Source organism: Mesitornis unicolor, unplaced genomic scaffold, assembly GCF_000695765.1.
Source record: "Mesitornis unicolor isolate BGI_N332 unplaced genomic scaffold, ASM69576v1 scaffold45332, whole genome shotgun sequence".
Classification (NCBI taxonomy): Eukaryota; Metazoa; Chordata; class Aves; order Mesitornithiformes; family Mesitornithidae; genus Mesitornis; species Mesitornis unicolor.
Genome location: NW_010172065.1, coordinates 1 through 11,870, shown reverse-complemented (window position 1 = coordinate 11,870; position 11,870 = coordinate 1). Strand labels below are relative to the sequence as shown.

Here is an 11,870-nt window from a genome sequence, read left to right as displayed (position 1 = left end):
AGAAGAGTCTGGAAGACCAACTAAAACCCTAAGTGAAGGTCCCCTGGTGAAGGTCACTAATTATAGAACAGCATCGAGCTCTCTGGTATCATTCCCAATTTAACACCACTAATTCACATATATGTCATGCTCGCAAGTGGAGGAAATTAACCATGAGGACCTGCTGGGATTGCTCTACAGCAAGTCAGGCTGCAGCTGGTACATGGCATCTACAGAGCTGCAGCAGTACAGCTGGTTATCAGTGTTACTGCCTTGGAGGTGGAGGCTTCAGCAGGCCCCAGTTGCCAGCAAAGGCTAGCATCCACAAACAAGCTGGGTTTGCCTGATCTAACCCAGTTCTACTTATTTTTGTTCTTAAGGGGGTCACACCGATGCACAGCTTGTCAGGTCAGCACTATACGCACAGTGGTCTCACCTCGAAGGTCCCAGCTTTCAGAAGATTAACCTGGTCATGTTGGGAGAGATCTCGGAATCCTGGGATGCGCTTGGCAAACTCCACCACTTCCTTCACCGCAGGGGTAAAACTCAGGGAAAACTCTTCCCAGACTTCATGGCCAGACTTGTTTGGGTCCACGTGAGGAGTCTTACTCATTGGGCAGACCTGATGTTTACAAAACATATGCAGAAAACAACTCTTAAAGATATACTTCTAAATACTGACAAATACTTGAAAGCAGCAGGTTAATTCTTCAAGAAAACTTTGCAATAATGATGCATAGCAAGAAAAAATAAAAAAATCAGTATTCCTCAGTCAAGTCCCAAAGCAACTGAATTTCTCTCCCTCCCTTTAAAAAAAAAAAAAACAAAACAAACAGTAAACCAAACAATAAATGGACCCATGGTGGTCCATTAGCAGTCTGTTTCCAAATTTGCTGAACTTGGAAAGGCCAGCATTTTTAATAGCAAGACTTCTGAAAGAAGCCAGGTTATGCTATTTTTCCCTGATGTCACTCATGCCTGACATCTGGATTTCTCTTACTCTGTACTCTCACAATTAATGGCAATTTCACAATCAATCGATTGTAATCTCACAGTCACTACTACGTGCATTCCCATATATCTTTCTTGTTTTGCAGGCAACTGAAATGATTCAGTCAAGGTGATAAAGGTGTCAACACCAGAGCAAGGAACCAAGCCTTGGTTTCCTGAGTCACAGGTTTACACCCTCATTACCAGGACAACCTTCCTCTCCTACATGTTTGCTTTTAGTTGTATCACTGAAGGAGGACCAAGAAACTGGTATTCCAATTTTGCTCAGTCACAGGATGACAAAATGCTCTTTCTTTTATACAAACAGAGTGATTTTTTTTGTAGGAAAGTCTGAATCCATTACAATGAGATCAGATGTATCAGTCAAGGCTGACTGCCAATAAATTCCCTCTGTAAAACCCAACGAGACACTCTGATATACTTTCAGTTCTGCTTTCTAAAATTTAATTTTTTAAACGACACTTAAACCTTTTAATATTCATTTCACCTGTCAACATCAAGGATGAGAATTCCTTTAAGTATTCCTCACAAGTGCACTAAACAGTGTAAGTAATCTATGCAGGATTACCTATGTACAGTGTATGTAATCCATGTAGGATGTCAGCAAAGCAAATAGAAAACAGTGAAATAGATTAGTAATTCCTCAGAGTCATAATGCTTTTGCAGGGCATCTTGAATCTGATAATTGCCTAGCAATTCTTTGTGTGGAAGGTCCCAAGATTCATTACAAGAATATATCAACAGGTGTTAATATACATGTGTGTGTATTTATTTGGCAACAGCTAGAGAAAACAAGATGGAGATAGATAAGATACGCATTTCTGGTTAGGGGTGGGCTTTTTTTTTTCTCCAAATACCAGTTACTAACTGGGCAGTCAATATGAAGAAAGCTCTCTCCTAAAGACAAGGAACAGATTTGTAGATTTCTTGGTTCAGCTGTAAATTACAACATCATTTGTGTGTCTGAGGACAATGTCCAGAAACAAATGATTACTTGTGTGGTAAAGGAGGACCTTTTCCATGAACTGAAAATCATGAATTATTTTGGCAAAAGAAGAGGTTTAGGCACACAACCAGAAGCACAGACACTAACCACTGCTCTGTCCATGATACTGCAATGGTTCATGCAGGTATTGTTAGGAATACAATACTCACTGAAAATAAGGAATTTCTGGTTCAGCACCCCATCGTGTCTGAATCAGACACAAAAAGCACTTCAGTCTCTCATCCTACCATGGTTTGCCCTAGCCCCCAGGCACTCAGTCTTGAGGGGAAACCACCACTTTTTGCCCCAGTGTATTATGTCTAAGCTCTCTTGAGAGACCTCTGTCCAGGAGTCCTTATGGGAGGAGCTGCCAGCTTGCGCAGTCGCTACCTCTCTATAGATGAGCCTCTTCAGGAATGACCTGTTCTGCTTTTCTGGCTGTGGGGCTATTGAGTAAAAACCAAACCCCTGAACATTTGTCTCTACACTGGTTCAGAGCCTAATTACACTCCCTTAAAGCTACTGACTCATTTTGGTCAGATCCAGCTCTCATAAAGCTCTCTGGCAAAACTCTCATTCGTGTCAGGGACGCAGGAGATCCTGCAGTGCTCTGTTGGATTTGGGTTTGGTTCCTCATCGTCAGCTGCATTAAACTTCCCTGCAACTGCTATGCACAGGTCAGACCAACTGGCTGGGTCTCTGCCAGCAGTGCCACTCCCTGCCTGCCCATACTGACAGGTTTAACCTCTGCTTCTCAGGAGTGCCAAGAATGCTGCTGTAGTGACTCCACATACTTTCCCTGCAAGGAAGAAAGGTTGGGAATGATTATTATTTGCCATGGTGTAGTGCCCAGAGTCTGCGATTAAGGTCAGAGCCTGCTAGGGATGGCACGGTCCACATATGCAGTAGCCAAAGAAAAAACTGAAACAAACAAATAAACAAACAAAAAAAAGGAAATCCAGCATCAAAACAAACGGCCTTCACTGTGTGGAGACTTTCAGGGGCCTTCAAGAACCTGTGAAGAATCTTTACAAACTAGGAGGAAGAAAAACACCGGCAGCTCGAGTACTTCAGAAAGGTCAGGGACTCGCGCTTCTTGACAGAAGCACAGGATGAGAATGAGGATGTTATGTTCTCTCATCCCAGGCGGTCCCAGCGATAAAGAGAAGGACAAGCTATTTTAAGGGGCTTACAGAACCCATTGCCTGAATGGCAGAGGAACAGCAGGTGCAAGGCAAACGGGAGGGACCTGTTAAGAAAAGGAGAAAAAAAAAAGCAACCCAAAACCTATATGCAAGAAAATAGGAAGCATCCTTGTTAAGAATTCAGTGAGAAAATCCTCCAGCAAAGTCATCTAAGGTACCCAGAAGTGTGTTCAGAGCCTCACTTGTGTAAGTACTACAGAAAAGACCCTGAACTTCTCTCAAGCAGTTTAGCCATGCATCTTCCTCCTGCCCCGTTCAGACGTGAAGATGTTCTAGGGGGGAACGATGCACAGCCTGAGAGTCCCACTGAGCCTCTATTTTACACTGCTTGTAACAGAATAAGCCTATCCCCATTAAAACAAATCAAAAAACACACCACCACCAACAACAAAAAAAAACAAAACAAAAAAACCCACCCCAGCCTACCTAGCAAGAGAGATTTTTAGAATACACTAGCAAGGCATGCAAACAGACTGGCTTAAAATCTTAGCCCTAGGGTTTCACCCGAGAAATTTGCTCTGAATACCTTTAAGGGAAATACAGCATATCTGAGTGTGTAGATTATTTTAAAGTGAAGTCTTCAAGAGGATTGAGTGAAGAAGGGAATTTATAAATTCCTAACATCCATTTTCATTTGTAAGTCAAGCCAGTTGAAAAAAATCCATGTTTTCTTCAACCAATGCTCCTTGACATTAGTCTACTTTCAGTCAGCTAAAAACTGAGCCAACATACCCCATCACTTGTATGATTTCAGATCCTCCACACAACTCAAGCCATTATTCTCCATCACAATTTGTGCTATCAAACATGTCACTATTTTAAGTTTCAGCAGCTGTGCCAATGGTGTGCAGCTTCACTGACTAAAAAGGCACAGCTGGATCACACCCATCACTAACCCTTTCACTAAGTCAAATCAAACAGCTGATATCAATATACCAGATGCATTCTTCCTCCAGTGCTGCAAGAGTAAGGAGTATTCTTGTTCGGAGAAAAGCCATCTTCTGGGATCCTATCACACAGCCGCTGAGTATAACCATTGGTGAAGTTCATGCAGTGTCCCCCTGTGAAACACATGGCGTGCCCACTTGGGTAATGCATCGCACTTCTCCCTTTGTACTGTCCACCAAGGTGCTGCTCGCTTTCAGGGTACTGAGGGCCACCAAGCCCACCAATACAGTGCTCGCTGCTCAAGACGTACTGCTCAGTGTTCCTGGACACACTCTCCCCGCTCTGGGACTGCATAATCTCTGCTGGGTTTTGGGACTGTTCTTGGTTGTACATGAAAGTGTCTTTGTGGGCCCTTGTGACCATACCGATCACTTCTTCCTTTGCCATGTCAGTGCTAGGAGAGGAAGAAGGGCTTTTGATGGCTTCCCGCTCTTGCTTGGGCTTGGAGGAAAGGTCTTCTTGAGGAGCTTGATCTTGATGTTCTGTTAATGCTTCATTGGGTAAGTGACTGCTGAACTGACTGTTCATCATGGTTTTCATGGCACTCTGCATTTCAATCAGCATCCTCTGTTTTTCACGTTTGGGAATGCGGCCAAATCGAACAGCTACCAAGGTAGATAAATGAAAAGTGGTGGGAAGAGGGAGGGGAAAAAAAAAAGTCAATCCTGAAAGTGTTAGCACATACACAAAGAAAATACACACCCCAACCAAAAACCTTGCCTTTTAAGGGAAGACTTTAACTGCTCTCACCAATACTACAGCAGGGCTATTACCACTGAAGTCAATTACCACTATTCCTGGGCATAGGATAGGTGTGAGATATGCAATGTATGCTGTTGTTCACATATAAAGAGGAGGCAGCTCTAAAGCACACAATCTCTAAAGCCTTTTCCTCTTTTGCTACAAACCTGGCTATGGACTATACACACAGTTGTGCTAGTTAATTAAGTGTCAGGCTCTAAGACTGGATCAATTAAATCAGTACAACTTTGTGAGCTGACAATTAGCTGAATGTAAACACAGCTCATACCATATTTGAATAGAAGTCCTACAAGACAGCTCCTCATGGACCAATTATGTAACTTGCCAAAACAGTGCAGAGAATCAATGCCGAATGAAGCTTACCTTAGTAAATTTTCCTGATAACTTTGCTTTGACAAGGACATTTTCTGCTGGTAAGGGGATAGGCGTCATTGTGGCTGCAGCACTTTTGACCTTGTCCTTGGGAATCTACAACTGCCTCTACCACCCTGTCCGACCACAGCCTTACCAGGGCTTACAGCCAGTTTCGACTGATGAAATTATGTTCACGCAGTAGTCCATCATTAATGTAACTAAATCTCTTTCATTAAAGCAGGTGCAACCTTACACGCAAACAAGCGCCTAGGGGATGAAATAACTCCTATGCATGGCAAGAACTTGGAACAATTATTTAAAATCAGTTTTAACACTCCACCCACTAAATTATTAACAGCCCAAGATTCCTAGTTCTTGTGAAATAAACAACCAGAGTAAAATTAAAAAGTGAAACAGAAGGAAGAGTTCTGGTTTGTGACAGTAAGTTGTAGCAGACTAATGAACTGCACTTTCAGCATTACATTTTAAAAAAACAGTCACAAGGAGTGCATAGCCAGCAAGGTGGTCAGAGACACAGCTCAACATTACCCTTTCCTCCTTGCTTCCCTACTCCCTCCAAGGAAAGAAAGAAAAAAACCAAAAAGAGCAAATATATGCTCATCCCGTGCACCCAAACTTAAGGCTCTATAATGATTGAGACTATCAGCTTGGGCAGAATTCCCTTTTGTTGAAAAAGCAACAGTAACAAAGCAAAACAAAAGAAAAAGCAAACAAACAAAAAAGAGTCTTGTTCAGATTCAGGCAGGACAGAGCTATAAATATTAACTCATTAAAACAAAATTAAGACTCTTGTTACAACTGTCCCCCTAACAGACCACGGCAGCACATCTCACTGCCTCAACCTCCAGAGGCAGGAATACAGCTTTGCAGTCAGTATTGCATTACCAGTTCAGGAGAGTCACAAGAGTAAGGAGGGAAGGTGATCTAAACACCCTCAGACAGGGAACCTGGCCCTGACAATAGGCTTGGCTGTGTTCTCTGCCATGAAGACTCTCAGCAATCAGTTTTGAGGTGGGCAGCAGATTCCCTCTCAGAGGATCATTGCTTAGTAGAGGAACGTACCATCTCTTGACATCCCAACAGAGAGGCATTTTTTGAAACGACACTGCTGGCATCTGTTCCTATTCATTCTCATTATAGAGCAGTTGTTATTCTTCAAGCACTTCTTATACTGGATGTTTTGCTGAATGCTTCTTCTGAAAAAACCCTGTAAAAAAACAAAAAGCCCCCACCAACTATTATTACAGCATATGTCAAATCCTCCTGCACCCCTCTGCAAGCACAGAAAACCTCACTGCGTCTCAACAGCTGCTTCAGAGCCATGAACCCCAAGTGATTTTAAAGAACTTCCTACTTCTCATTACTTACTTCCCCTTCGTGTGTGACCTGTTTATAATGCAAACTACTTATGATTTCTAATTATAGAAGATGCTCAGTTGTTTCCTGTACAGTCAGCACCTAAGAGCAAAATATCTCCAGTATTACCTCTATCACTGTACTGACAGTTTGTAATATATGCCCTCGATCTCCTGTGACATCAAATGCACAGTCAAAAATCAGATCTCTTGACTTCAATCTACATAGTTTGGCAACAAAACCATCCTGTTGCACCATATGACCTTCAAAGGTGGTTCTTTCGCATAACCCTTAAGCTGATAAACTCCTTCACAGAACAGAACATCTGCAGTGTTACAGTATCCCAAAATACAGATCCACTGATGCACGAACACGCAAGCACCCAGTTCTGGCTTTCCCCGTAGTAAAGAATTGCTTTTCCAAAGCTGTTTTGTTCTGTGTCCCAGCCCAGGTGACAACTCACACCCACTCTCTCTTAATGCAATTAACATTCACGTGTCTTGCGTGACATGGTCCTTACCACCAGCTCTTGGTCTCTGCTGTGCACTTCACTGTGATTCACTCCAGGTCAGGCAGAACTGGGTAAGGAGCGACAGCTTGCAGAGTTTGGAAAATGTGGTATATTTCTAAGTGGTTTGCCTTTTCCTACAACCTATACACTGAAATTTCTCAGATTTAATTTTAACAGAGAAGCATATTAATACCTTCTCAGCAGTATCACCCCTTTTCCCCTATGAGGGGAACTTAAGTATTTCACCAGCGGAAAGGCAAGCAGAAATATAGCTCACCTTGCAGCCCTCACAGGCATGAACACCATAATGAAATCCTGAAGCAACATCTCCACAGACTTTGCAAAGAAGAACCATGCCATTAAATTCTAGAACCAGAACAGAAGAGTCAAGGATATAGAGAACCATTGACAATGGCAGGGACACATTTCCAGCTTTTAAAACCTGGACTAAAAGCAAAATATTTCAGTTCAACATACACAAAAAATACAGCAGAGACAAGAACATACACAAATCCTGAACAGTTCAGAAGGTACTAGTGCAAGGGAGGGGGTAGGGAGAAAGACAAACATGAAGCACTCAGCAGAATAGGGAGAAAGCATGTATTCACTGGGCTTTCAATCACAGCAGCATTGTACTCAACTGCAGAAAAAGAAAGTCTGCTTACGTTTATGCACTTTTAAAAGGACCAGTTAACTAGGCCACCAAAGTTCGGGTTCAATCTGTTTTTCCATTAGGACAAGTAAGCTCATATAAAGGCTACAGTTTCCCTAGCAGAGAATAAACATATTTTCTTAAAAGTAGAAATATTAAAGGAGACCTAATTTTATTATCTAATGTAAATAAGCCATAGACTCTACTTATTCGATAACAATTTAGGACCAGTAACTCATCGACATATACTTATGTGACAACTACTGATTTGAGTCCATATCCAGAATGGCATACTTGCACACTTGAACTTGAAAATACCTTCTTAGCCCTCCAAATATGCTCATGATTTGGGTTTTCAAGTTTTTCCCCACCTATTTTATTTCAGCTTGCCAATGAAGATTTTCTGCAAGTCCTAAGCGCTAGCCTAAGATTGGCTGCACTAAAGCCAATGGGAATTTTACCAGTGACTTCAGTAACCACAAAGTTACCTTTAACAGTGAGCAACAGAGACAGCTGGAAATAGTTCCAGAGAACCGTATTCTACCAGAAAAGTAATGTATTTGACATCTGGGTTTCATTTGTAAAGATGAACTAAAACTTTTTTTTTTTAAGGTTCTGAAAAAGAACCAAATCACAAAATTTCATTGTGGTTTTTTTTTTTAAGCTTCGTAACAATTCAAAATGATCAAACGTTTCTTACAATAGAAGAATTCAGCCTTCAAAAGACCAGTCTAAACTCCAACTGAGTGTTTGCTGAAATGCTCATCCCAGTACTCAGTTTGATTCCTGTCCTTCCAAAACTGTTCAAATACAGTTCTTTATCATTGATCTTCTCCAATTACCAAAAAAATGTGAAGCAAATAACTGGAACTAGATTGTTAAATGCATTGTGAAAGGCTATCCTTTAGCTCCAACTTACGAGTACTTCGTTTTTCACATCCACAAATTAAGACTTGGAATCAAAAAGATAAAGGTCCCTGCTACAGCTATGTAAATATAGTATCATGTTTCAGTAAATTATTTATTTTGTTCCTCAAATAAATCTGGGAGGAGGGAAGGTGCAGCAGCAGGGGAAGGACTATGGAAAAAACAGATTTGCAAAACAGCTAAATAAATACTCCTGAAGACAATTTCTGATTACTACTACCTTTACTTCACTGCATCTTTTAAACCAAGTGTTTGATTTTTATTAACATCAGTTTTCACTAGTGAAAATCTGAAGTAAAGCTGGACTGCATTTATGGACTGTTTGAAGTCAGCAGCAATAGGACCTCCATCTGTTAGCATTTGTATGGCAATACCAAATGTGTTACCATACATATAATTCAAAAAGGCCAAAAACGGAGGCTTTGCTATGTGTCTTCACACAGAAGACCTGGCTGTAGTATACAGGGTGGCAATATAGAAGGGGAAAACTGTTTTCAGGAACTGGCGCCAAACATACTTGTGACTCCATTATGGCCTTTTGTCAAACCAGCAACACTCGACTGGTTTGCTTTAATAGTTTCCTCCAGCCGATCGCTCTTCGGAGCCCCATCAGAGCCCTCACTGCTCCGGCCATTGCAGCCACTTTCCAAGGAGGAGCTGTTCGGAGAAGATGGTACAGGCGAGGAGGACGACTGGAAACCGCTGTCTGAGCTCTCGCTGTGACATGAGGCTGGGCTAGATGCCGAGCTTGAAGAGCTGATGTAAGCTATCACACCCCCTAAGGCAAGAAAAAAAACAGGCTGCATGTAGTGACATAACAAGCAGACATGCACCGCTGCCATGTGAGCCACGCCGTGACCCAGCACCGCCAGACCCAGCCACCACGTGTCCCTGGGCGCACTCCTTTCCCTCCTTCCCTCCCTCCAGCTTGCTCCTCTCCGTTCGTTTTCAAGGGCTGACCTCCCAGTCTGCCCCAGCCCCTTCTCCTGTCTTATCGGCCTCCTCTGACCCAAATTGAGAGGAAATGGCAGAACCAAAAAAAGATGGAGCAACCAGCCATGGTGCTGGCAGGATGGGGCAGCAGGCATGGGGTGGCCCAGGGAGGGTTGCCCGTCTGAAGCCACAGCAGACAGGATCTCACAGCACTGCAGAGCCAGAACACAAACAAGCTAGGTTAGGGACAGAAATAGGGCAGAGAGAAAGACTTCATGCAGGCTACGCGCCAGAGGCACAGAAAGGAAGGGCTGGGAGGTGCTCGTGATGCAGAGGGAAGGGGGACAAGGGAAAGAAATAGCACTGCAGCCTGGTTAGCCTACTGAATGCCATTTGTCCGACTGCGAGCCTTTGCAGCATTTCTAGCAGCAGCTACACTCCAACTGCCAGGCTGCTATTTGCCAACAGTCTCTGTCCTGCCATGTCCTACAACCCGACACACTGGAGAAACCCTCAGATGAAAGAGCTTTCTGTCCCTGGGCAGACCTGGGAGCACTTCTGCCTTTTTATAGGCTCCGGATTTTCTTCCTTGCTTGTAAGCAAGAGAAATTGTTTTCACTTCATTTGAGTTTGCCTCCAAGACTCAGCATTTCAAAAAAATCAATGTAAGAACATTTGGTATTTCACACAAGAATTTCACCAGCAAAAGCCTCGTTTAAATAAATTACACTCAGCATCTTCTATGTTTTATGCCTGTATTGCTCTGCAAAGTCTCTTCACATTCACTGCAGCAAGGAACTCCACACACCAGTCAGATTTAAAAAGTTTGAAACAGCCATGCACTGGCTTCCTTTTGAGGAAAAATGCTTTGGTGTCTGTAGCATCCTCTATATACTGACCTGGCATGGCAGGTCAGGGCTGCAGTCCCTGACATCAGCCATCGCCCTCCTCGCAGATGCAGGCAGGCTGCTATGCCTATTAGACAGTGGTGTTATACAACCCTGCAAATATCACTGCTTGCGGGTAGAAATTCTGACTTACAGATTTTCATTACTTTGATCAGCTGCTACGGCCCTCTTAGCATTTCTGGGGCAGCTTCACCAGCCCATTTCCTCTTCAAGTTTTTTCTACCAAGGAAACCACCACCACCACCCTGACAAGCGAGCGTGCAGCCAAGGAGCTCCTGGCAAAGCCTCCGCGGAGCAGAAGTCAGACCAAGAGGTCGATGTGACACGTGCACGACACGCAGACTGCCGCTCACGTTCCCGGGCACCCGTGCCCCTATGCCCCACCACAGAGGTCATTCCTGCACAGATTTTGTTTGGTTGGTTGGCTGGCTTGGTTTTTTTTTTAAGAAATAATTCATGTAGCATAGCATGCATCCAGGATCAAGTTTATTGGAGAAAGGAGGGCTACAACAGACAGGCAGGTCCCACAATAGCAAGAGACAAAAAAATGACACTGTCAGTCACCTGCGCCACTGTGAGACACCACCTACTTGACAAAGGTCCTGCTGTCCCCTGGGGTGGCACACGCCTCTGCCAGGTGCCAGATCAAAGCTCACAGTCCACCTGGTCCAAGGAAGGCACCAGGTTCCTCGACAGGCACCATCCTTATCTGCCAGGGGCACGCAAACGTGGCCCCCCCCACAAAGGAACTCCACATTGCCCCATGCCACCACCTCACCCTGCTATCTTCAAACCCTGCCTCATGAAGAAGGAAATGCTCCTGTCCATCAAGAGGGACCAACATCCTAAGGGAGCAAGGAAGGAGCATGAGGTGTTTTTTTTACCCCACGTGGGCTTTTTTTACCCCTATGGGGTTTTTCTGCTCCTTGTCTTTGGAAAACCTGAGGAGCCCCAGAGAGCTGGCAGCTTTCAGCTTGGCAGCCTTCTCTGTGTCGCAGCTGAGGTTCCCAATATTTCTGTTATTTTAGAAGTTGCATTTCCCCATAAATCCTGTTTTTTCGTTTGCTCATCTGTTAGAAGTTGAACCTCACACAGAGCACGGGGCAGCAACTCGAAACAAAGAGCCCAGCCATGTCACTCTCCGTGCGGGCACCCCCACCTCCCGGCTCCCCGATGCTCGGTGGGTGAGGCAGACCGGGGTCGCTAAACGGGAGGCGCTCGGTGCCGGGGGGTAACCCAAACGGGGACGCATTAAGTTGTAATGACGCAGAGGCGCGAAGGAGGCGGCCAACCGGCTCCGTGATTCACTGCTCCGCCC

General features: G+C 44.0%; 1 protein-coding gene across 1 annotated transcript; it reads right to left on the bottom strand.

Moving 5' to 3' along the window:
* Positions 1 to 415: 415 nt before the first annotated feature.
* Positions 416 to 9,623, bottom strand: NR1D2 (nuclear receptor subfamily 1, group D, member 2; the record flags this gene model as incomplete). Its single annotated transcript, XM_010180253.1, has 5 exons — positions 9,229 to 9,623; positions 7,410 to 7,498; positions 6,328 to 6,472; positions 4,117 to 4,733; positions 416 to 601 (listed from the first exon to the last, which is right to left on the bottom strand). Coding segments are annotated over exons 1-5 (1,362 nt in total), but the record flags the coding sequence as incomplete, so codon positions are not given.
* Positions 9,624 to 11,870: the final 2,247 nt, after the last annotated feature.